We start from the raw sequence: 26,992 nt of genomic DNA, 5'->3' as shown, positions 1-26,992 counted from the left end.
GCCTTTTTGTAAATATCAGCATATATACATACATGTACTTTAATATAAATGTCTGTTAATGTTGACCTGTTTGCTGCTGTAACTCAATTATCCTCCAAATAAAAGTGTTGTTTACATGGAGAAATGACACAGAGTCCGAGCAATTTACATCACAAATTTAATTTTCTCTTACATCTCAGTAGAGCATTTTGCTCCAGATGAAAGAAGAGCAGTTATACAGAAAAACAATCCTGTTTAAGAAATGGTAGTTTTCATAAAATAAGAAGGAACGAGTTTGAATAAAAGAGTCAAAAATTAAATAAATACAGGAATGCACCAACTAAATAAACAGTAGTTTGCATACTTTAAATGTTCTCCACCAGCTCTGATTATACACTGGAATGGTGTCTTTGTTCTTGTGCATCTCTGTGCTAACATTTCCTATCCAGAAAACGACAAAAGGTTCTCTCTTTGACACACACACACACACACACACACACACACACACACACACACACACACACACACACACACACACACATCAAATGTTAATGCTGTTAGTCCCTGTAAATTGGGACACGTAGGAAGCCAAAGCTGGGTTGGTGGGCAGGACTTTGATTGGTAGATTCCAACTGAAGGTGTCCACATCGACATGCTCCGTCCCAGCCCAAACTGTGACCTCTGATTGGTTCTGCAGGACAGTGGGCGGTTCCATAGGCTCCCGGGCAGTGACGAATTCGAAGTGCAGGCGCCACCTCAGGGTCACTAAATAAAAAGAGGCAGGAGTTTGGCTGTTGATTTGATGTGGTGACACATAAACATCTGCTTTTGTCCTGCACACTGTATTGTTAGACGCGAGGTCGATACACACAGGCGCTTAAAAAAAAAAAAAAAAAAAAAAAAAAAAAATATTATACCGTATTTTCCGGACTATAGAGCGCACCATACTATAAGCCGCACCTACAAATTTTTTGGAAAAAACTGGAAACGTACATATATAAGCCGCACCGGGCTATAAGCCGCTGGTATCTCCGCCGCTCTCGGTTTTCCACAATTACTCGGCACTCAGCAGAGGGGGACAGACAACCCCAAATTTGAGTTATAACAAGTCAATTCACCATTGATTCGTTCACGCCGAGCTTACGTGCAGCGGCTCTATTTCCCTCCTGTAGTGCCAGGTCGATAGCCCTCAACTTAAAAGCGGCATCATAGGAAGTTCTTTTTGTGGTTTCCATGATGAGGGAGTTTGAAAAAAATCTCTTTTGTGCCTGCTGCTAGCACTTGTTGGCGCTTTCTTCTTTGATTTCCAACTTTGACGTCCCATGATTCATATCCTGCTAAAGAGCCCCTGGTGGTTAAAGAAAATCCACAGAAACGCCGCACCGGGCTATAAGCGCATGGCAAAACGGGGGAAAAAAGGAGCGGCGGAGAGGCCGAAAAAGACGGAGAGAGAGAGAGAGAGAGAGAGAGAGAGAGAGAGAGAGAGAGAGGAGAGAAGAGAGAGAGAAGAGGAGAGAGATAGAGAGAGAGAGAAGAGAGACGAGAGAGATAGAGAGAGAGAGAAGAGAGAGAGCGAGAGGAAGAGAGAGAAGAGAGAGAGGAGAGGAAGGAGAGAGGAGAGAGAGAGCGATAGAGAGAAGAGAAGAGAGATAGAGGGAGGAGAGAGATAAGGAGGAGAGAGAAGAGAGGAGAGATAAGAATATATAGAGGGAGAGAAGAGATAAGAGGAAGAGAATAGATAAGAGATATATAGATATATATAGAGATAGATAGAGAGATAGAGATAGTATAGATAATATAGAGATATATAGAAATATATATATATATAAATAGATAAATATATAAATATATATAGTATATATATATATATATATAGATATATATATATATATATATATATATATATATATATATATATATATATATATATATATATATATGTTTTTAAATAAACCCAATAAACAATTGGGAAAATCAGTTTCTTCTTGAGCTAAATTAGATGTCTGCGTCTTTAAATGTGACCCTAACTATAACAAAAAATAATACCGTATTTTCCGGACTATAGAGCGCACCATACTATAAGCCGCACCTACAAATTTTTGGAAAAAACTGGAAACGTACATATATAAGCCGCACCGGGCTATAAGCCGCTGGTATCTCCGCCGCTCTCGGTTTTCCACAATTACTCGGCACTCAGCAGAGGGGGACAGACAACCCCCAAATTTGAGTTATAACAAGTCAATTCACCATTGATTCGTTCACGCCGAGCTTACGTGCAGCGGCTCTATTTCCCTCCTGTAGTGCCAGTTCGATAGCCCTCAACTTAAAAGCGGCATCATAGGAAGTTCTTTTTGTGGTTTCCATGATGAGGGAGTTTGAAAAAAATCTCTTTTGTGCCTGCTGCTAGCACTTGTTGGCGCTTTCTTCTTTGATTTCCAACTTTGACGTCCCATGATTCATATCCTGCTAAAGAGCCCCCTGGTGGTTAAAGAAAAATCCACAGAAACGCCGCACCGGGCTATAAGCCGCATGGTTCAAAACGTGGGAAAAAAGTAGCGGCTTATAGTCCGAAAAATACGGTATTTGAAGTCATCTCTTTCTTTGATTGTGGATTATTTTAAAGTGGGGCTTTTCAAACTCAGACACTAAGGCAACTCAGCTTCAGGAAAAACTGTAACAAAACAAAATCAAAATTAGAGTTTAAAGGCAACCTGTGGTGTTTCCTTAAAAATAAAATAATATTTATTTTCATATACATTACATAACACTCAAAATATCCACATTTATGTTTAGATGTTACTGGTCATCTTTCTTACCTTTTGCCCACAGATCACCATGTTTCTTAGTGTGCAATCACGAGAAAACATAAGGACTGTTTATCACCCACATACTTGTAAATTTGATGGCATTTGATGAACTACATCTACTTCTCAACTTTAAGCATGGCAAAGATGAAGAGGAATAAATATGCTGGTGTTAACACAGGATAGCCAGTATCAGTTCAAGTCTATTATATCACTTTTACCTCTTTAATTTTTTACTAAGTGCGAGCTCCCACCTCCTTCTTGATGACTTCAGTTGTGGCAAGCAAGTCAGAGCCTCGCAAAAGCCTTGTTTGTGTAGTAAACCATTTATTTACTAGGTTTTGAATGACACTAAGCTACAAGTAATTGTAGCAGGAAAAAAACAAAACAATGAAGGACTTCTCTCTCTTTTTTAAAAAATTTTAGATGGCAAATGTAAATAGTAGGGCTGTCAATAGATTAAAATATTTCATCAAGGTTAATAGCGTGATTGTCCATAGTCAACTTGCAGTTAATCACAGATTTTCTGTTCTAAATGTACTATAACACCATAACAGGATATTTTGATGTTTCTAATACATTATGTTATTATCGTTAACGCGATAATAACACGTTAACTTTGACAGCCCTAGTAAAGAGTATCAAAACTGCAAGCATGTAGAGATAACTTGGGATGCTTTTGAGTCATGAGTCAGACATATTTCAGCCTAGTTTGAATTACCAATGTCTGTGCTGAAACCCGGCGTGACATTGAGGGGGATGGGGAGAGAGAAATGGCTGAAGGCTGTGTGGAGGCAAGACTCCAGGTGTCGCCCGTGTCCGGTCACACTGACGGCTTGCCCAGGTCGCCGCTGGTACTGCTGCTGGATCTCCTCCTCACTCTGAAGGCTCACTGAATACTGGAGAACACACACATGCAAACACGGCTTTAGAGAACTGAATTTAGTTTAGGGTGACTGAACTGGAAAGACTGTGGTATGAAAACTGTGTAGCAAATATACCTGCAGGCAGGGAATGTCTCCCTCTGAGAAGTTAAACGTGCCAATGATGTCCTCCCCAAGTCTGTAAACAGTCTTGAAGATGCAGAACTTTGCTACTTTGCCACGCATGTTGGTGATATTAAACATATCTAGACAAAACAAAGACACACCAATCAGATGTGGGCATGCAAATAAAAAAAAATAAAAAAATTATTTTCATTTCCTTTGAATATTTTATTTTTATGTTTTTATATGTTATATTAATAACATGGATGTAACAACTAAAGTAGTGGGGAAATCAGTTATTTTCTCTGAAATATACCTCAAAGTTATATTAAAATATGTTACACACAAAAGCAGAAAAAGAATTTGTATGAAAAAACAAACTAGAGTGAAAGTTTAAACTACAGCAAAGAGCAGAAGGGCCGAGAATCCAACTCACGGGGGTAGCGCCTCGAGGTGGTGACCATCAACATGTCCAGTGCTCTCTCCAAAGGTCGAGCATCCCTGCGGCTTGCTTCCTCTTCCTCCAGGAAGGGGTTGGAGGGGGAAACCTCCTCATCCTGGGGAAATGGGGGCTCTGGCATGCCTTTGAGTTACATAAGAAAAACATCAATACCAGATAAAGATTCTCATTTTTGAAAGTCAGTTTTCTTAGTGAGGTATTGAGTATTGTTTATTTCAACAAAGAAACATGACATTTGATGTAACCTGGTGTAAAAACTAATCTGATCTGAAATCTGATCTCTTTCATTATCCAGCAAAAAACATTTGTCTTGTTCTTGCTGTAATTTTCAAATAATGTCCGAACTGAAGCAAAGATCCGGCAAGTCCCGTTGCTCTGTGAGTACTATAAGAACTGCAAAATGAAAGACAGAGGAATCAAAAGTGGTCAAAGGTCCTCTCACCTTGCAGAACCAGCACTCTGAAGGGAACTCGGAGCAGCTTGATGGGAGAGTTGACCCTTTGACAGCCAATGGTCAGTTTGTAGACATACTTCACCGCCTGACCACGGAAACTAGGAGGCCCATCAATGGGGACAAGCTCGCTGTATGAATCTGTGAAACAGTGACAATGTGTCAGACTTCCTTAGTCACACACACAAATGTGTTGTTCTATTATTTTTATAACACAGATTAAAAGTGTATATTTTAGAAAATTTTTTCTACACATGTAAACACACGTACAAGTTTTACTCTCTCCGGGATCCAGCCGCAGGTCACAGAACAATATTTTAGGAGGTGTGTCCAACACACACTGCCCTCGTTCTCCTGTAGAAGAAAGCAGGAGATATTAACTATATTACACATTAAGAAGGCTACTGAAACAAGGCTAATAATATATAGCTATTTTTTATTGTGTGTGATGAGACTTGATGGCAGCTACAACAGCATATGTATGTGATATTGGGGATTTTTTTTAAATTTACCTTGTGAATGTATATACAGTAGTGTCATACATGCAAGTGCGTTACAGCCATGCAACATGCATTCATAAAATTTTATAGATGTGTAGTTGAAAAAAGGATAAAAAAAAAAAGAAATTTCTGTCTGCAGTCCAGCGAGATGTATTTTATATAGAATGTGAGGTCTGTATCTGTATTTGAGTATGCAACAAAAGTTTTAGCTAATTTAGAATATAACTAATATTTAGCATAAACTTACAAACATTTTTGCTAATCTCCGATTCCATCTTTTCGTTTATCTTACCTCTGCTTGGGATGAGCACTGTGTCACTCTCAGCCTGGACATCCTGTTTGTTGCCCTGGGCTGGCAGGGCTACTCTGTTCTCACTGGCATGAAACTGACAGTGGATCTGTGCGCTGGCCCACGCCAGCATCTCACTGGGACACAACAGCAAAAGTTTACACAAGGGCACAAACAGCTTTATTGATTTCAGTGTCCTATATTTTACAGTCTACCATGAACACCAGGTTACAAGACACCATATTAATCTGAATAATTGTGTAATAGAAATGAGATAAATCAACTTCTTCTTCTTTCAGCTACTCCCTTTAGGGATTTCCACAGATGACCATCTGCCTTCGTCTCACCCTACCCCTGCACCTCCTCTGTCACACCGACCCTCTGCATGTCCCCCTTCACTACATCCATGAATCTTTTCTGTGGTCTTCCTCTTCACCTCCTGTCTGGCAGCTCCATCTTCAACAGCCGTTGTCCAAAAATCCACTATCCCTCCTCTACATGTGTCCAAACCATTGCAGCTTTGTTCCTCTAACTTTGTCTTCAAATAGCTCAACCTGAGCTGTCCCTCTGATGTACTCATTTCTAATCTTGTCCATTCTGGTCACTTCCATGAAAATCTTAACATCTTCAGTTCTGTCACCTCCAGCTCGGCCTCCTGTCCTTTTGTTAATGCCACAGTTTCCAAACCATACATCATAACAGGTCTCACTACCATCTTGTAAACCTTCCCTTTGCCTTGCTGCTATTCTTCTGTGACAAATCACCTCTGACACCTGTCTCCAACCACTCCTGCCTGCACTCTCTTCTTCACCTCTCTTATGTACTGTCCATTACTTTGGATGGTTGACCCCCTTTATTTAAACTACCTATTTTCACCATCTCTGCTCCTTGCAGCTTCACCTTTCCATCTGTCTCCCTCTCATTCACATACATATTGTATCTTGTCTTGTCTTGTATCTACTGACGTTCATTCCTCTTTTCTCCAGAGCATACAGTACCAGTCAAAAGTTGGGTGAGTGTGTCCCAACTTTTGACTGGTATTGTACCTCCCCCTCTCCAGGCTCTTTTGCACCTGCTCAGTACTCTCACTACAGATCACAATGTCGTTTGCAAACATCATAGTCCTCAGAGACTCCTGCCTGATCTCATCCATCACCCTGTCCATCACCACTGCAAAAAAGAAGGGGCTCACAGCTGATCCCAAACGTAATCACACCTCCACCTTCAACCCATCTGTCCTCCTACCACACACCTCACCACTGTCTCACTGTCTTCATACATGTCCTGCATCACCCTCACATACTTCTCTGCCACGTCTTACTTCCTCATGCAGTACCGCAGTTCCTCTCTCAACACTCTATCATATGCATTCTCTAGATCCACAAAGACACAGTGCAACTCCTTTTGACCTTCTCTGTACTTTTCCAAGAGACAATCAAATATTTTAGGTTACAAGAAATTCCTACAGAAGGACACCAAAAATGAGCTTTTTAAGAATCTTCTGAGCTCTACTTAAATTGTTATTGTAAATCTTGCCAAAACAGAAGAATCCCCATTAACATTTCAGCATATTAACATTAGACGTCAACACAAAGAATAACACCTCATATTACTGTATTCTCAATATCACTAAACCAGGAACATTGAAATACAAACATACAATTCTCTTCGAGGATCCAAAAATGACTAAGGCGACACTAACTCTGACCTTCAGGAATAACTTCATATGTGCCCTTTTCTTAACTGATGAGTTATCCAGATGTCCTATTATCCTTACAGAGCTAATTCAGAGGAAGAAATCGACATCATAAACCATGTCCCGGTCTATGACAAGCGTGTATAAAACTGTGTCTAAAAACATAAAGTAAAATCGTACCTGCTCGCAGAGGTGGAAAGATGAGACATCGGGTTGGTGAAAGTTATGAGACACTCCATGAGCTCTCCGGCCAGAAATACGGGGCCTCGGGCCATGGAGGCCACCACCTCGATCATCTGTAACGTTACAAACCGACAAAGCTACGGTAGAAAATGAAAGACTACAGAACTAATATGGCGAGCACAGTCCAGTTCTATTTGAGGTACTTTTTGTCGTTACGGTTTGACAAACATACTACTAGTATGAAGTTAACTTGTTGGTCCTCTTTGCTAATGGCTGTAGTTTTAAGGACAATTTTAACACATACCTTAGCTTCAAGCGATACCGCGGCAAGCCAAATACGCTATGTTATCCCCGACTAACTTTAAATACACTTCTTTAACAAAACTACACAAAATTTCTGTCTTTACGAAAACCTGAGCATAGCTTACTTTGCTAGCACTCCAGCTACAATAAAACAAACCAAAGAAAAGGTAAACATTCTATTTCCGCTGCTGCTTGACCAATCGCGAACCATGGGAAAAGGAACTAAGATTCAGAACAAATAGGAATAAATATATATTTTCTTTCTGAATATATTCTGATTAACGTTAAAATGATTTAATATATTAATTGCAATTTTAATATATTTAAACACAATATATTAAAAAAGAAAGTTGAACAATTTCTCGGGGAGGTTTTTCAAGCCAGGGTAAGCGAGAGTGGAATGTTGCTATGGTAACACATACGGAAGGGGTAAACTTAGTGAATAACAAATAACCATTGATTTGTCAAAATAATTCTGAATGGTTTAATTTACTGTACAGAAAAAACCATAATATATTATTGAATTTCATATTCATCCCAGTGTACCCACAACTGTCAAGCAGAAGTTAAATGAATAATTTAAGAAGAACGCAATCCCCCCTCCCCCCTTTTTTTGCAGTCTAAATGGTATGGACTCCACCGACAGAAAAACCAGAGTCAGGTTTGTCAGGCATCATTAACTTCCACGCTGTTAGCTAATTATGACGTCGTAGAATCTAAACAGTCAGCCATTCTTCTGTTAAATTTAATTTTTAAAAAAAGTTAGTGTTTTGGGTCAGCTATCAGGTTTATAAAAGGGGGAGGTGTTCGTAAGCAGCCTGAGCACACTTGATGCCTGGTAGACAACAAAAGGGGCAAATGTTTCTCATTGTCAATGACAGTCGTACAGGTTTTGCATATTGAGCGCCGTGCTAGCAGAAGCTACAGGCTCCTCGCTGTGGTCGGGTTGGGTCTGGATATGGATGACGCTGTCTCTCTGGTATTTTTTAAACTAATTCTCTCATATTTTCTGGTATTAGACGCGGGTTGGCTTGTAAAGCTGCCTACTGTTACTCGGCTTTAAAGCAAAGGTGATAAAATATTGTGTTTGCGGCTTTGCAGCTAACCGCCGGTTGCAGAGATGCTTGCTTGATGTTGGCTCTCCAGAATGTGCACCGTGTAGATGTGATTCCAGCATTTTAACCAGTAGTTTTCGTCCTTTTTTTTGATCTCATTGTAGGTGCTCTGGCTCAGTGTTTCTGGTGGCGTTTAGCTGTCAACTATCCATCCATCCGCCGGTGCTGACAGCTGCACAGCCACATCCGGACTCAGTGCTGAGGGGGCAAAAGGGGGTCAGCCTTCTTCAACATAAACAGGAATTTAAAGGGTGGGGTGGGGGGTTGGATCAAGACACATATAAGGCTGTGAAAACACTGGACTGATCTTTAACTTAAATTTGAATCAATTCATTGCGCGAGCATTAAGATCTTATCAATTGAGAACATGTTCAACCCACTGGAATGACTCCAAGGTTTTTATTACTCCTGACACCAGTGACTGACGACCTCATTTGTGGTTTTAGTCCATGGTGAAGGGACTATAAGTTGGCTATTTTTCCAATAGTTGCTGGCAGCGTCCTGCTTGTGTGTTTCAAGTTTCAACTGAGGTTTCATTATTATTGCTGGAAAGTCTGCAAAAATGACTTTAGAGTGGGGTGAGAAATCCACTGCGGACCTCATGAGCAGGTATGTCTCCAAGGAAGTGGGCTACGGGGTGCCCAAGGAGGGCTGGCGTATCTGTCTGGCCCACGAGTTCAAGGAGAAGAGAAAGCCCTTTCAAGCAAAAGATGTCTCTCTGTCCAACATGTGGGGGCATATCGGCCTTGGAATCAGGTTAGACGTTTACTCTTTACAGATTTTTTTCTATATTGATACTGCCGGTTTGACACTTCTTATATGTCACAGCAACTGGCACGCAGTATAGTGCCAGGGGAGGTATTGGACCACACACGAGAGAAAGTATTGACATGAAAATGTTAATGCTGCTTCACTGAAAATGTTGCGCACAGGAGTCAGTTTTTTATTCTGCGTACAGACAGGTTCCTCTTAAGTGCTTCCAGTAGTTTGGTTTAGTCTATTCAGGAGCAAAGTCCTGAATGATGCTTGCTAAAATCTTAGATATGTTCATCTTTGTGTTACCATGCCTGAAAGTTAAGCATCAATGCAAAGTATTCTATAAGTGTTAAATAAAGTAGGATTTTCCTGTGTCGATAAACACGTAGTTAAGTGTCTGTGAACTCTGTTTCCAGGTCAGCTCTAAGTTCAAACTGCACCAGTAAATGCAGTGAGGGAGGTTAATCATTCACTGTCCCACAAACACCAAACATCTTCCTGTTTTTATCGTTGCCTGCTAATCGTTAAAAGCTTTGGCGGTGATTTACTTGCCTGCAGCTCGGCTCTTGACATCTGTGCCTGCAGTGTCTGTTTTTCCTGCAACCTGCTGGTATCTGAGATGTAGTACATTCTGCAGCTTTAGTGAACTGCACAGCCAGCTGTGCTTTCTCTCTGGTATTGTTAAAATCCTGACAATGTGCCTTGACTGAGGAGTGTGTGTCTGCCAAAGTGACTCTGGGGAGCTCATCAGTCATTAGGGCTGCCCCTTGACTTGGGGAAAAGAAAAGCTAGCAGTTTCTGTTTTCCCACATTTGAATTCCCACACTGACCCTATTGTCTCCCCATGTCACAGCTCTAGTGCACAGATCTTTCAAGTTCACTATTAATGTATCGTTTTCCTTCAGCACAGAGCTGTGTTGTTTCTCTATTAGGGCTCCACTGAGGTCAAGCAATAGTTCACTTCAAACCACAAACTTGCTTCAGTTGTCAGGAAACGGCTGCAGAAAAACAAAAATATCTCAACTCTCAGGGAAGTTTCAGTTTTACTTGTGTAAGGCGTGTCTCAGCCACGGCAACATTTGCTAATAATTAAGCCGATTACTGTGAGATACATTACAGACCTCAGAGACTTTATTTAGAGAAGATTAAAAACAAAAAAAAAAACAGGCTGACAGTTCAACCCTCCCTTTTATTTGACTAAGAGGTGTACCACTGTAGATTATTTTAGTATAACAAAAAAAGCTTTCCTGTACAGGTAACCAAACTACGGACCAATAAGCACTGAAAGGTTTTTTCAGATTGGCTATAAAAAAGATGGCTGTTTGAGCTCACACAGCTTAGGTTCAGGTTCACAGACTGGTCTGCTTTCATGGATCTGCACCAGAGTCGGACCATTGTTTGCATTTGTGCAGAACAACAAAATTCCGACAATAGCCTGACCTACCATGGCTTCAAATAACGCGGTTTAACTGATCCTATTCAACCTGACTGGAGCTGTACTATCGATGGACCATTGTTCTTCCTCTGGTATGAACTCTGCTCTGAAGTTATTGTTTGGAGCTCCACTGTCATGCATAGCAGCGCTGCTGTCGTGCAGGATCTTTGTGGCCAAAACCTTAACAGTTATTCTGGTCTGTAAGTGTTTCCCCAGTTTAATGATGCAGAAGGTTGAAAAGCTGTGTTTATATATGGTTGTTGTACATGGGTTTTAATTGAACCACTTCCTGTATTAAAGATCACCTGGACAAACAACGTAAAACATTAACCTTTAGAGAAAAAACAAAACGAGGTGCTCTTTCATGCTGAGTAACTTATATCTGCAAACAGCATGACAGGCCATCATCTGTACTCAGAGAAGCATCAGGATCTCTGCAGCGCATCGCCTCTTTGTTTGATGTCAGCCACTGCTGATACATATGTCTCGAACCACATAATAGAACATAAACCCAGGTAGTAGCCATTATACTGCTTTACACTTGCTATCTTGGCCTCAGAAAGAACTCTACGTTCAGCTATCCAAATGAGGATGCAAATAAAGGTAACAAATTGCAACATGTGCCACAGTTAAGTGTTGTGTCACTGGTTTGTTCAGCTGTCTGTCAGCTTACTGCTGATTTATGTGGTCATTTCATAAAGTGCTTCAAAGACCCTTCGAGAATAACTGAGGCCCCGAGGTCTCCACTTTGAAAATAAAAACAAAATCTTCCTGTGCATTAAGAATATGAGCTAAAAGCCAAAGACTACCAGTGCAGATGTCTTAGGTGTAGCTGTAGGTTAAATGCAATGAAGGCTATCAGCTCTAGGGTTAACTAAAAACAGCAGCCTTATTAGCAGAAATTCTAGCATGTCTTAGACCAGAATTCAGAGCATAAACAGATTAATGACTCAACTCTCAGGCTCTAAAGCTGTTTGAAAGCTTTTGTAACATAGTGTAATTAATATTTGACACTGCAGCTTGGAAAGCAAGTGCAGTACCAACTCGCACCAGCCATATACTCCTACTCAAACTGTTAACCTGACCGATATATCGTAGACCCTGCCACTTTGACTCATTTTACAGGCACTTCCTTTAAACAGCTGCAAAACTCTTTTCTCTCAGCCTGCGTGCATGTTCGTGTGCACAAACGGTTTGTTCCAGCTTGGAAACTGTTGCATGTAACAGACTAAAAATACAGAAAAATGAACAAGCAAGGAGAAAAGGGGATGCTTCCAAATGCACGCGTGATTGGCCTGGTAATTTTATAAATCTCTGACTGTTGAAAATATTTCTAATCAGTGCTCTTTAGCACAACTGACCCTGTTTCTCAGTATTTGTTGATATTCTTGCATTCATCCCACATTTGTCTGGTTTAAAAAATGCACCGTACTTGTGTTCACCCAGGTATCTAAAATGGTGGTACAAGAAGACGCAGGTGGAAAAGAAGGCTCCATTCATTGATATGTTTGGCGCCCAACCCTTGCGCCCAAATCTATGGTGAGGTCACGTGTCTGTCTTACAGAGTCTTGCTCTTTTATGGCTTTCTATGTTGGGACACATCATTTTAATCAGAGCTTCTGTTCTGTCTACTTTAAGTATAATCCTAATCAATAGTATCTAAAAAAATGGCCCAAATTTGATTAGGATGCTTGAGAACCTGTTAAAGCATTGGAATAGGAAAACTTTGTAATCCTCCCACAGAGCAGCCAGTGCACTTTCAAACCTTCCTCTCAGATTGCTTTAGATTATCCAGTTTTGCATTGCTTGACACTGTTCGCTGAATCACAGGTGCTCCACTTGGCGGCATTGGAGGAGGTACCATTACAAGAGGTTGGAGGGGAGAGTTCTGCAGATGGCAGCTTAACCCTGGGATGTACCACTACAAAATGGTCATAGCCAATCAGGTAATTACAGTAGCAGACCTGACAGGATGAATTCCTTAATGGGGAACAAAAAAAATGTGAATTGGTCCCAAGAGAACAGAAGGAGAAAAAAACCAAAAAAAACCCCAACACAAACAAAACAAACACAAAAACCACAAAAAAAAAAAAACAAAAACAAAAAAAACAACAAAAAAAAAAAAAAACCCTAAAAAAAACACAAACCTCCCTACCCCCCCCCCCCCCCCCCCCCCCCCCCCCCCCCCCCCCCCCCCCCCCCCCCCGCCAAAAAATAAATAAATAAATAAATAAAAAATTCTATCATATATTTCCACAGGAACAGGCTCTCTCATACAACACTACAAAAATAAATAAATAAAAAACAAGACACAAATGGTCAAAACTATGTTGTTTGTTTTGGCAGTGGTATTATTTAAATAATTTGCCCTCTTTGCTGAGATAAGTGTCCGAAACCGAGTTCTGCATGCTTTTGTTCTATACCACAACTTTCTGTCATACAGTAACAGTAGCTTCATTTGAACTAGTATGTTTTGATAAAGGGTGTGACTCTTTTTGTTTTCTGGAAAAACCTGTTGTCATGATCTTGCTGTTGCAGCCACTGTTGTCCCCTTTATTCTGAATGTGCAAATAATAGCTGGAAGCACATTAAAGCTGAAACATCCCATGCAGACTGGCAAGGCAGACAAGTAATCTAAGGATTCTCTTTTACACACTTCCTTGCCAATATCTAATGTAAAAGCCCTTCTAGAGGATATATGGATGATATTTTGAAGGCTTTATTTATGTGAATGGTAGGACATACATACATACATAGAATCTGTCAAATCTGATTTTAAAATGTTTTAAGAGTTTGATGTATTGCCCAAATACAGGGTTTTTTAAAGCCTTCCACTCAACATGTTATCTCTTCACTAATAGCTCAATCCAGCCTGTCTCTGGCTAATGCCCCGCAGCACTAAACAAATTCAGGATTCTTTGAGTGCCTTTGGGTCTATTTCATAATGCCTGTGGAAATGTTTTGTCTCCTGATACAAAAAAATTGTGTCTTGTCCTTTTGCTTCATTTTCTCTGTTCACAGTTCACTGTGTGTTTGCGTCGTGAAGGACAAACTGTTTACCAGCAGGTGTTATCTGTAGAGCGTCCACCTGCATTACAAGGCTGGAACTGGGGGTACTGCGGGGAGTATGCCTTCTATCATGCCTTGTATCCTCGCGCCTGGACAGTATACGACCTGCCAGGACAGAACGTCACCCTGACCTGCAGACAGATTTCCCCAGTCATCCCTCATGATTATCAGGTAGCTGATAGTTTAACTCTTTCCTTTACTGCCCCCAATTACTAATATTTACCAGGTAATTAGAAGGTAATAAACCTCCACTATTATTATTATACTATATTATTTATAAAGCACCCCCCCCCCCCAAAAAAAAAAACAGAGCTAACCAAGTGCTCTACAATGAAGACAAACATAAAAGACAAACACCTGCCAGAGAGTAAAATATATAGGGACACACTAAAAACCACAATCCACACAGAGTCAAAATTTCGCTGTTTCTCATGTGGGGCCAGAGAAAGGTCAACGCGGGAGGTACTGCTAGAGCCTTTTGGTCTAAACAATATGACTTTTGTCTTTTTCTCATTAACATTCAGAAAGTTTAGTGCCATCCATCCCCTGAGGTCAGTCAGGCAGTTGAGGAGAGGCTGGATAGAGAACGCGCCGATGTGCTTCAGTGGAAAATAAACTCGACAGTTGTCCACATAACAATGAAAGGAAATACCATGTTTCCCAGAAAATAGCGTCATGTGGTACAAAGAGAAAAGGAGCGGTCCAACAATTGAGAATTGTGGTAACCCCCCAAAGGGAGGGCAGCAGATGTGGTAGGACCCTAAACTACTGGAGAGATGAGCCAGATGATAGCTACTAGGTCTAACAGCACAAGTAGCACACAGTCACCAGAGTTATTTGCTAAAAGAATATAATAAAAACAGAGCAGACTTAGTCTGTGGTGCGTTTTTAAACCCAGACTCGAACACTTCCAGAAATGCATGTTCATCCAGGAAGGACTTCAGTAGAGTGTTGGCCATTTTTTTTTTCCCCAGGAATTTAGACAGAAAAAGTTGCTTGGAGGTAGCCTAAAGTTGACAAAAGAGAAAGATCTAGGCTAGATATTCTTTTTTCCAGAAATAGTTGCACAACAGTATGTTTACTGTTTTTTAACACCCCACTAGAGGTCAAACTACTATAAATAATGGTGAAGAATAGAGGGACCCGGGGTAGGAAAGACCTCCGTAAGAAGCGAGGAGGGACAACAAAGAGGGAGCCCTCTGGCTTCATACTGGAAACCAGCTGCTCTAAAAAGGAGAGGAAAACAGGCAAATGGTCAAAATGCTGTCAAAAGGGTATTAAGATGGATGGATCATGAGAGGGTGGTGAAATGAGGGCCCCTAGTGCTCACAACCTTCTCCAAAAAGAAGTGAAGATGAATAATAATGAATAATACTGACGTGTTTCCCGAGAACTTTTTGTTTGTAGATATTTTAACAGAGGTTTTCTATTTAGGTTGAATTTGTAAAGGTTCGTTTTTGACCATTTTGGTTTAGCCTATTACATGGATCTAAATATGTCCTCAACGATACATTTTAGAGGACATATCTTCACATGTTGATTTCATAAAGATGAATTCATCTACATCTCTGTCCTCTCAGGACTCGAGTCTCCCAGTGGCAGTATTTGTGTGGACATAGAGAACAAGAACGAGTACGATCTGGATGTCTCCATCATGTTTTACTATGGTCAACGGTTCAGGACACAAGGACGACAAGAGTGGTGGACACTGGAATGAACCATTTCACCTGGAGAAGGAGGGGGAGGCGGTGTCTGGCGTACTCCTGCATCACTGTACGGCAGTGAACCCTTACACCCTGTGCATTGCAGCCCGAGAGCAGGTTTGATTTTTAGCAGCTGTAAAAGGTTTTTGTGTTATGTAGACACACAAACATTTCCCTGGGTATAAACATGGATTTGTAAGAATAGTCTCTGTTATCTGGAAATGGATTTATAAAAGTAATCTGTGGTGTTATTGAGTATTAATCTTTATATTGCCAACAAGAATGTGTTTGTGTGCACAGCCTGGCAGGGAGATCAGTCACCAGACAGCATTCAGTCCAAAGGGAACCTGCAGCAGTCTGTGGAATGACCTCATCCAAGACGGACGGCTGGACTCTCCTACAGGTCCACACTTATATAATAATATGCTGTGCAAAGATGAGACAGGTGTCTAAAGTTAGTCACAAAGAATGAAACAAGATTAATGCAAAATAAATCGCCCACTGTTGCATTAAAATTGGTAGAGTATGCAAATGTTTTATTGATTTTGGTATAACCCTATTTATAGTAGATGTGGGACAAAAGAGAACAAGAAATATTGTATAAATCAAATTTAATTCCTGAAAATGATCTATTAAACTGTGAGTCATAGCTGGAAGGCTTCTAGAGCCACATCCTACTCCCCCAAGTACAGCCGGGAATTAGCTGCATGTGTTTCCTCACATTTTTCTGCCATTTCTTTACTTTTCTCTCTTTTATTAAAGCATAAAATACCACAAAACATCTGAAAAGGCTGCACGTGGTGAAAGAAACATTATTTGTGGCTTGAAAATAAAGTAACTTTATTCGTATTCTCTGAGGTCACGGTGTCCATAAATATGAACACAAAAGCTCTTAAGTTTAAGGTCAAGGTTTCAGTTAACAACAGCATTATTGTTGTTGGTCATTTCTTCTTCAGTAACCTCTCGTCCCTGTGTGTCTTCCCTCTGCAGGATCCAGCACACCAACGCTCAAGGAGAAAACGTAGCTGCAGCTGTAGCTGTGGGCTGCTCGGTGCCGCTGCAGAGCCATAACTCACTGGAGTTCTGCCTGGCCTGGGACATGCCCAAAATTACTTTTGGGTCTCAGGAGAGGGAACACGTGAGGTAGAACACACACGCACACACGCACACACAGAAATGTCACCAAAATGTGCTGGAAGATTTATCGAATTTTTTCCACTATGGTCTACTTGTAAAGAAGCACTTCTTTTTTTAGCCTGTGGGTTTGTTGCTTCGCTGTAGCTTGGATTAGGTCGCGAGTCCTCATTACTGGTTAACCTTAGTTTCAGATCAGTTATTTTTTTGCTCTTCCTAAATGCAGCAACAGTTTTTTTTTTTTTTTTTTTTTTTTTTTTTTAACTTTGCATATTCAAGATCACTATAGCAGAAAAAACAAATCTGAAAAGGACAACCAAACAAATATAGATTCTATATAACAGCCGTTCTTTAGTTAAGTGAATAGATTGAATTGATTGAATAGTCTTGTTTCACAGCCCCAGGTTTTTTATCTGGGTGAAGCATCCCTCAGCACCTCTACCCTCTTCTGGAACTAAACCTGACCTCTGACTTCATTGTTTGTGCTCAACATGAAGCGTGTTGTAGCTTGGGGTTTTTTTTGTGTGTGTGTTTGCAGGAGATACACTCGTTACTTTGGGACCAAAGGAGATGCATCCCCCTCACTCAGCCATTATTCTCTAACACACTACAAACAGTGGGAGAGAAGCATTGAGGAGTGGCAGAGACCCATACTGCAGGACGGGTACTTTAGTGCATGTTATTGCACTGTCCACAGATTCACTTGCTTTTTTTCTGTACTACATTTAGAAAGCCATTGTATTGTTTTATTTTTGCTTTATTGAATTTATTGAGCAATTTCAATTTATAGAGCCACTTTATTGTATTAAATTGTGCTTTTTATATCATGTTGTATTGCATTGTATTTAAATGTTTACATATTTTTGCTTGTTTTAGATTTTTTTTTTTTTTTTATTAAGCTATTTAATTTTTATCCTAGTTTATCTAAAATTTGTCTGTACAGCACTGAAAACATTGTAGGTCACATAAAATTATCCATAGCAAATATTAAGCATGGTGCTGCTCCTGCTCTTATTCATAATTATTCATCTCAGCAGCTAAGCACAGTCTCCACTTCTTCTTTCCATTTCTATCGTGGGCTGCAGTTCTCTCCCCTCCTGGTATAAGTCGGCGTTGTTTAACGAGTTATACTTTGTGGCGGATGGCGGGACCGTGTGGACGGAGCTAAAGGAGGATGCCGACATCAGTGGCGGCATACGCAGCGAGGACGGGGGTCTGTCAGCTCAGCCTGCTGTCATCAAGGAGTATGGACGTTTTGCTTACCTAGAAGGTAACAACAAGTGTGATGGTAACAATTACTTAGGTGCACACCAACAAAATCGTGTAATTGCTTACTATTTGCTGTAAACAAAACTCTTCCATCTTTATGTTGCTTCTTTTCAAACAATACAAATATGAACGTAGAATTCCATAGTTTTAGACAATTATTACTGTGTGGTTAAAGACTAAATAAGCACATGTAAAGGGTGACCCAGCATATCCAGCTTTACCACATTAAATGTTATGTTGTACTAAAGTGAACAACAATAAAGTCTTAACATATAAATGCACATAAATCTTTACTGAGAAATAAATGTTTGTCAAGTGTTTATTTTCTCTCAGTAGTTTCCAGCTGCTGGAGATAAAGTTGGCACATTATTAAAGAAATTCAGTCCTTGTTGAATGAGTCATCAGAGCCTACTGCTTGCTTCCTCCTTTCCTTTTTTTTTTTTTTTTTTTTTTAAATTGTGGTTTGACCACACAACGTGTTTTGCAGGTCAGGAGTACAGGATGTACAACACATACGATGTGCACTTCTATGCCTCTTTTGCACTTATCATGCTGTGGCCCAAACTTGCCTTGAGTGTGCAATACGACATTGGTAAGTGTAGTGCTTGGTATGTATTTATATCTTAGTGTTTTTATCAGTTGTCGTGTGTGTGTGTGTGTGTGTGTACAAACCACACCAGGACCTGGTTTTATAGCATTAATCTCTTCTCAGCTGGCAGCGTGGTTCAGCAAGACCCCACAGAGAGACTTCATCTGATGAGTGGGCAGTGTTCTCCGGTCAAGACCAAAAATGTGGTGCCTCATGACATCGGAGACCCCGGTATGGGAGACAAAATCCTTACTTACATTTTATTTCCAATACAAACATATTTGCATGTCTGCTACTTTTTTGTCTGCCTGACACTTTATATTATCATGCCTGGAACCTTCTCTCTTTAGATGATGAGCCGTGGGTGAGGGTGAATGCCTACCTCATTCATGACACTGCAGACTGGAAGGACCTGAACCTGAAGTTTGTGCTGCAGGTCTACAGGGACTTTTATCTTACCCAAGACAGCCAATACCTCCAGGACATGTGGCCCATCTGCCAGGTATAGCTGATGAAATATAATTACACTGAGTACATAGGTTAAATCATTTTAGACATTAATTACTCTCTGTGTAAAAACATAGGTGCCACTTGGATGTAGAAGTAACACAGTAGTGGAGGTGTGGGTTTTTTTTTTTTTTTTTTTGGTTGTCTCACTGTGGTTGATCTGTTAGGCCGTGATGGAGTCAGAGTTGAAGTTTGACCTGGATGGAGACGGCCTGATAGAGAACTCTGGATATGCTGACCAGACCTATGATGGCTGGATAGTGACCGGACCAAGGTGAGAGTTGGACAGGGTGTGTGTGTGTGTGTGTGTGTGTGTGTGTGTGTGTGTGTGTGTGTGTGTGTGTGTGTGTGTGTGTGTGTGTATATCAGTATCTACATATACTGATAGACTTATTGAAAAAAACTGGAATGAAAGAATATAAATTTGAATATATTTTAAAAAACCCTCTGTAATACAATACCTTTAAATCACAGATGTTTAGTAAGTTATGAATTAAACTGTTAGTGTTACTACTCAGGCCCCATAATGTTACACTATCCACTCAGATATTCAGATTATATCAAGAAACCTGGAGCCTCAAACCCAAAAATAAATTTTCCTTAAAGTACACATAACCTATTTTTATTTAATTAGATGAATTATAGCTCTTTAAATACTTGGTACATTTTACAAACAAATCAACTACTGTATTAAAATGTATTTTTTGTCCTTGCAAATAGTTGACACAAAGTGCAGAAGATAATGTGACAAAGAAGAATGTAGACAATAAAATATAGCAAATACAGAATATAACTTGGATTGGAGAGTGTAGCATTATGTACGTGGGTGTGTGCGTGCGTGTGTGCAGTCGTGAAAAATGCACTTGAAAAAAAGCCAGCATGCATTGTGTAGACAGCAGGTTGGTTTCATTGTAGGAAATGAGAGGTTGTAAAACAGTGAAATAAAAAAAAAATCCCAATAACTGAATAATATAAAATATTATTATTATTATTATTATTATTATTATTATTATTATTATTATTATTATTATGAAATTACATTTTAAAAGGTGACCACTGGAGAGTTATCTGCTGTGTTTCTCTAAACATGAGCCGAGGCTGGGTTTGACTCTTGAGCAAAGATGAAGGCCTTCCAGAACCAACTTCCTGTTCACAACCTCATCACATCACTGATGTCTTTTCAACATGAAAACTGGGGGCAGAGCTGGCTCACAGTACAAAAGCTCCACACAGACTGGAACTGACTTTATTTGATCTGGAGAATATTTTTTTCACTTGAGAACTTTTTGCTTTAAGATGAAACTAAAAGGAAGTAGGCATATTACTAAACGCACAACAAAGACAATAGTTCTTTTAAAAAATAAATAAATTAAAAAAAAAAAAATCTTGGAAATTGTTGCTTTCATTTTCCCCATGAAATATTGTTGGAAAGAGAACCGAGGGATAAGCATATTATAGCAACATGAGTTCAGGGTAGGACGAAGAATAAAAACAGCAAGGACTCCTAATTTTAGCTTAAAATTTATACTCAACAGCCACTTTATTAGGTACACCTTCCTAGTACCCACCCAGCCCAACCGTGACCCATTCAGTCATTTACATCACCTTTCTTTCCCATCCTAATGCTCAGCAGGTCCATGTCTATTGGTCTAAATCAACTGAGATTGGCTGATTTTACATTAACAGGTGGTTGAACAGGTGTACCTAATGAAGTGGCTGGAGAATTTTTTTTTTTTTTTTTTTCCCACCATCAGGAACCAGGCACATAATACAGGATTAGGACAGGCAGAAACAAAGCATGCTGCATAATAATAGTGTGTATATGACTCTTTTAAGTTGTTTTTAGAGGGTCTGTACTTTCAGTCATCAAATATAGTGACTAAAATTTAGAGATACATATTTTGGGTTTGCAAGTAAAGGTTTGATGTAAATGTAAGTATTGAATCAGACTTGATAACCAAATTTCTTTCATGTCGTCCAAAATACGTTTGCGTCTAACAAAGGAGTAATATTAGTAAAAAAAAAAATTATTGACTCTGGTATGATTTTTTTAACACTTGTATTTTGCAGTGCATACTGTGGTGGTCTGTGGTTAGCATCGCTCTGTGTGATGTGTAAAATGGCCAGACTGGTGGACAGCGAGGACTCACACCGACACTACAGAGACCTACTGGACAGAGGCAGCGCTGCTTTCGACAAACTACTGTGGAACGGTGAGTCCAAACATCCACTTCGTTGTTACATGTTAAATATAGTCACATATTCATATATAATTCTTGTGTGATGATGATGATGAAATACACAAACAAATGCTTGTTCTTAGGGTGCTAACAAGATTTAGGATGCCACGTTTGTGGCTGTTATTCACACGTCACTTCTGTTTTTGGTTATTTTGAAATGATGCGTAAGAGTAGACTGCTTGAAGACCTAAAATGACTTCCTTTTTTTTTTTTTTTTTTCTTTTTCTCACCCCATCATGTGCAGGCAAATATTATAACTATGACAGCAGTGGGAGAGAGCTTTCTAACAGCGTCATGTCTGACCAGTGCGCCGGCCACTGGTTCCTGAAAGCGTCCGGGCTGGGAGAAGGAGACTTTCAGGCAAGTTGGGAAAAGAAACGGCTTCCATCTGCAACCAGAGTTCAGTTAAAAAACACACACAAACGTGTAAAATGTGACATTCTGAATCCTCTTCATTTTTCTGTTAATGAGCTAGCGGTAGTGTCATCTCTACTGTCCCGGGAAGACGAGCATTGAAAGTGAAAGTCAGTTTATTATTTTATTGCTGTTTGTGCTGTAGACTGTTCCAAGTTGCAGCGCTAAAAATCAGACATATCTAGCAGAGGCCTGGAAATGTAGGCCAGAGTGGAGGAAATTCGCCCCCCCCCCCCAGAAAATCACAATGTGTCTTTTTATGTGTTGAAGACTGGAGGGAAAGCTTGGTTTTTTTTAAAGTAGGTCATTCGCAGCAAAGCATGGCTACAAACTACAACCTGAATTGGATGTATTTTGCAGCTGAAAAGTCACTATAACTATGACTTGACATTAAGTTTAGCTTGTTCCATTTTCATGTTTGTAATTTATGTTAAATACTGAACATGTTCTGTTGATACACGCATTGGAGAAAATAATTCTAATTCTTTAAATCCTTTATAATGCGGCTAAGTGTCAGGGCTAATTTGTAAATATATGTTCGGTGTGTACAGCACACTTTCTTTTAAAGTTCATAACTCAGCTTCATGTCCTATCTGTCTGCTGGACTCCAGAATACATGAATATCACTCAAGGAATGTTTAGCACAAGAATGTTGTGTGGACTCAGCATTATTTCTTCTCTTCTTACAGGCTTTCCCAAAAGAAAAGATCCAGAGTGCACTAAAAACTGTTTTTGACTTGAATGTAATGAGCTTTGCTGGAGGCCGGATGGGAGCAGTCAATGGCATGCGCCCCGAAGGAGTGCCGGACCGCTCCAGCGTCCAGTCTGACGAGGTCTGGATTGGAGTAGTGTATGGACTGGCAGCCACTATGATCCATGAGGTATCTACTGTATATTAGTATCCAGTAATATTCAGTAATTGAAAGTATCAGGAATCGCATCATGATAAAACTTTTAGTCAATAGCACCCCCCCCCCCCCCCCCCCCTTAAAAAAATCATGAGTTTCTTTTAGGATTGATTTAGCTATATTAAAAAATGGCAGTTTTTCAATTGTAAGTATATGAGGAAATATTTTCTCATATTTTTTTAAAAGCATTGTCAAGCTGAACTTATTAAGTAATTAAGCAGCTACTTTCAGCTGCTGTCTTATTCATGAGGGGTCGCAGATGCTCTTCCTGATGAAATCCCAAATTTAAAGTAATCATAAAGTGAAGATAATGAAATCGATAAATTCCTATTTATTTTCTTCTATTGCAAAAGCTGTAAAGTGCTTTTTTGTTTTTATATGAAGCTAAGGAGTTATGGAGGTGAATAAACAGCTGTCTGTTAAAGGAATAGTTTCCATGTTAGTCATGTGACTGTCTCCTGATTTCTGCAACCTAACTCACTCACTTTTCACTTAAATCTCAGCAAAGAGGCAAATAAGCCTCTTCTATTTAAAAAAAAAAAAAAAAAAAAAAAAAAAAAAAAAAAAAGGCCTCAGTCACACAAGACTGGTTGGGGATGGGTTGCTGGCAGTCACTGGGGGAAATTGGTCACAGAGATCTACAGTGCTAAACCATAAACCTCCTTGTGACTGCTTTAGTTGCTTGCTGTTGTTGCCCATTGTGTACATGAAAGACGCTGACTTATCAGAAATCGTTCGCCTTCAAAGTAAAAGTTGTGCCCTGTGAAACGTGCTGTTTGCAGCAGTGAGAACTTTTAATTTCAAGCAGAGTGGTCTTCGTCACGCTTTCCACAGGTTCACTACCACTCGGCAAGTAGCTGGCAAGTGTTTGCGAACAAGTCGGCATTTTCCAAAGGCGATCGTGGCAATCTGCTAGAGACCAAAGCAGTTGTGAGGTTTTTGATGCAGCACTTTCTTTGCAGCTGAATTCAGCCAGCAAACATTAGCCAACTGGTCAGGAGAGATTGCGACCTCCATAGTGACAGGAGGTTGCCGGAGGGGGTCATATTAAATGAACTACTGCTTCAAGCCTCTGCAATAATCTTTTCTCAGGGAATGCGGGAGGAGGGTATGCGTACAGCAGAGGGCTGCTACCGGACAGTGTGGGAGAAGCTGGGCATGGCATTCCAGACCCCGGAAGCCTACTGCGAGAAGAACATCTATCGTTCTCTGGCCTACATGAGGCCTCTGAGCATTTGGGCCATGCAGCTTGCTATAAACAACTCACAGAAGGATTAGACCACAGCAGCTCAGTCTGGAGACACAGACTGAACTAAGACCTGAGTCATCAGATGAGGGAACAGGAGCTCCTCTAAAAGTGACCTAGAAACTCTCCTGTAGCTACCACTTTGATCTGCACTGACACTGTGAGGTGCTGTTTGACTGTTTACAGACCCTGAATTCAGTTTTCTCTGGTTTGTTTTGCTCCAAAGGTTTGAGGCAACAGTTCAGGATGGTAGTCATTAGGTATGAAATAGTGATCATATTTTTAGGTAAACACATTTTTCAAATTGTCTTGCAGTGTATGAAGTGTTAGCCAGATAATATAAAAAAAAAATCATAGCCTGTGTCTATTCCCAATTAAAAAGTGTTACAGAGAGTCAACATACTGTCTGTTTGCAGACACACGAACACTACACTTCAGCATTCACAGTCATGCCAGTAATAATATTTGGATACCTGGAACATGTTCACAACATGATTTCTTCTTCCTCCCTTTAAATTTGAATGCTGTGGTATGTGATGAGTAGTGTCAGCAATTAAGCCTGAAAAAAGGAAAAGAAAAAAAAATATATATAATTTTTTTTTTTTTTAATTGTATTTGGTGCCTTTTGCATGTTGACCTACTATGGTATATAAATGTAACGGCAACATTCACTGTTTTATAAAAATCCAATAATCATTGACAATCATGCTGAATAAATTACTGAAAATTGTTTTGCTTTTAACTAATGATCCATCAATCCATTTTCTTCCACTTATCCTTTTCGGGAGGGGGGGTGTTAGGTTCGGACCACCGTTGAATAAAGAAAGACACAGAAACCCGTAGTTGATTTTTTTACCTGCAGGGAGAGTCTCAGTCAGCTAACACTCACGTGCCTCTGAAAGAGAGTCTGACTTTCTTCTTCCTGCTGGTGCTTTTATTTTAGCATCACGTAAGTGTGTGTGGGGGGTGTGTGTATGTGTGTGTGACGTCAGGAAACAGGCATTACCTGCTTTCCTCACCTGGAGGGTCCAGGTGTATGAGAGTATGTTTTGTGCTTACAGTCTGATGGTCATGTGCATGTTTATGATGAACACATTGTGATACATAGAAAAACAGTTACATGTTTATCTATTCTAACAGGGGGAGGTCAGTTTTATTTATATACAGTACAGTAGCAGCAACAGTCACCTCAAGGTGCTTTATATTGTAAAGTAAAGACACTACAATCAAAACGACCCCCCTTTGAGCAACCACTTGGCAAGAGTGGGAAAGAAAAACTCCCTTTTAACAGGAAGAAACTGGTAGAACTAGGGAGGTACAGCCATCTGCTGCAACCAGCTGGGGGTAAAGGGAGGGAGACAGGACAAAATACATGCTGTGGAAGAGAACCACAGATTAATAATAAAGATTAATAATAATCAATGGTTACATGCAGAGTGGAAAAGGAGTGAGTAAAGAAAAAACACTCATTTCATCATGGGACCCCCCCCTCCCTCAAGAAGCCTAGGTCTATAGCAGCAAACATAAAGGGGAGGGTTCAAGGTCACCTGATCCAGGCTTAACTATATAGTGTGATACAAAAAGAAAAGTTTTAAGCTTAATCTTGAAAGTAGAGGCTCCTGAATCCAAACTAAAAGTTCCTTCCACAGAACAAGGCCCTGAAAGCTGAAGGCTCTGCCTCCCATTCTATTTTTAAATACCCTAGGGTATCTAATCAGCCAGTCCCATGGCAGGAACTCAATGCATTTAGGCATGTAGACATGATCAAGATGACCTGCTGAAGTGCAAACTGAGCATCAGAATGGGGAACAAAGGTGATTTAATGTGTAATGATAGTTGGTACCAGACGGGCTGGTCTGCATATTTCAGAAACTGCTGATCTACTGGGATTTTTACACACAACCATCTCCAGGGTTTACAGAGCAGCAGTTCTCTGGATGAAAATGCCTTGTTTGATGCCAGAGGTCAGAGGAGAATGAGCAGACTGGTTTGAGCTGATATGAAAGCAACAGTAACTCAAATAACTTTTTTAAATTCAGATATAGGAAATGCATAAATATAGCATCTATGAGCATTAATAGTTGTCAGGCAAATGGGATAAAACATTCTAATGCTTGATTTTATTCAGCACTTTAATATCTACTGTAAGAAGTGAAAATCACTGTAGTGCCATGACTATATCTAAAAACATTGCTATCACTTTTATAGGTATTTTCAATTAATGTAATTAATGTAATCAGTTACACTGATTTACTCCTTGAATGTGACCCTGTTATTATGTGCTTGGATAGACCTACTCGCGCATGCCAACAGTGTGTTACGACACTGGAAGAAATATGAGCGATTTGTGTTGACTCACTCTGCGCTAAACGCTAAAAAAAATGAGACACCGCAGCTCCAGTGTCGCCAGATCTCGCAATAGAAACAAGCAACCAGCTCTATGAAAATAAGCCCAACTGGCAACCCACAACATTGTGTAAAACTGAGTATAACAGTATAGCTCTATAGCAGTATAGCTCATGTCTTTGTTTTGTCTCATTGTGTTTTGGAGCAGTGAAACCCATGTTTCTTAGCCTCATAGAAGAGAAGGGTGCACAGTTTTTTTTGTTGTTTGTTTTGTTTTTTTGTGCTTCTCTGTATTAACATGTTGAATTAAATCAGCATGGAGAGCACATATTTCACGCTTGCAAAATCCGCAGAATGCCTTTGATACTTCTCCTATCAGGACCGCAGCTACTTTCTGAGGTAGCCCCTCAGACACACACACACACACACACACCCTCTCAAGGTTTACTGTGTTCATGCGTGCAGATCTCACTTATTCATGGACTTATAAATACAAGACTTTTATTACAGGCTTTTTTGTTTTCCATTAATCACAAACAAAGAAAAAAATGTGTGTGTGTATAAGGGGGGCGACAGGACAAGGGGAGGTGAAGGAGCACAGGGGTGCCTA

General features: G+C 40.0%; 2 protein-coding genes across 3 annotated transcripts; one reads left to right on the top strand and one right to left on the bottom strand.

Moving 5' to 3' along the window:
• Positions 1-161: 161 nt before the first annotated feature.
• Positions 162-8,016, bottom strand: rgp1 (GP1 homolog, RAB6A GEF complex partner 1). Of its 2 annotated transcripts, none has more exons than XM_030753287.1 (9): positions 7,653-8,016; positions 7,346-7,461; positions 5,473-5,606; positions 4,951-5,034; positions 4,672-4,821; positions 4,206-4,352; positions 3,785-3,912; positions 3,505-3,682; positions 162-744 (listed from the first exon to the last, which is right to left on the bottom strand). In XM_030753287.1, exons 2-9 carry the CDS (start codon positions 7,459-7,461, stop codon positions 521-523), a joined length of 1,161 nt encoding a protein of 386 aa, XP_030609147.1. In that variant the 5' UTR covers positions 7,653-8,016; the 3' UTR covers positions 162-520. The 2 variants fall into 2 exon arrangements, with proteins under 2 accessions (XP_030609147.1, XP_030609148.1); XM_030753288.1 differs by having other exon boundaries at positions 7,777-8,016.
• A 1,312-nt stretch (positions 8,017-9,328) lies between these two features.
• On the top strand, positions 9,329-24,745 carry gba2 (glucosidase, beta (bile acid) 2). The gene is given in 21 exon segments (XM_030753262.1): positions 9,329-9,522; positions 12,404-12,485; positions 12,487-12,496; positions 12,788-12,903; positions 13,979-14,197; positions 15,607-15,637; positions 15,640-15,683; positions 15,685-15,846; positions 16,030-16,132; positions 16,720-16,734; positions 16,737-16,872; positions 17,402-17,527; positions 17,949-18,133; positions 18,620-18,724; positions 18,845-18,952; positions 19,072-19,223; positions 19,396-19,502; positions 21,299-21,441; positions 21,713-21,828; positions 22,572-22,763; positions 23,883-24,745. Coding segments are annotated over 21 exon segments (2,532 nt in total). The 3' UTR covers positions 24,069-24,745.
• Positions 24,746-26,992: the final 2,247 nt, after the last annotated feature.

This window comes from Archocentrus centrarchus, chromosome 18 (assembly GCF_007364275.1).
Source record: "Archocentrus centrarchus isolate MPI-CPG fArcCen1 chromosome 18, fArcCen1, whole genome shotgun sequence".
NCBI lineage: Eukaryota > Metazoa > Chordata > Actinopteri > Cichliformes > Cichlidae > Archocentrus > Archocentrus centrarchus.
Note: the sequence above shows the minus strand (reverse complement) of the source record. Positions and strands in the feature narration are given on the sequence as shown.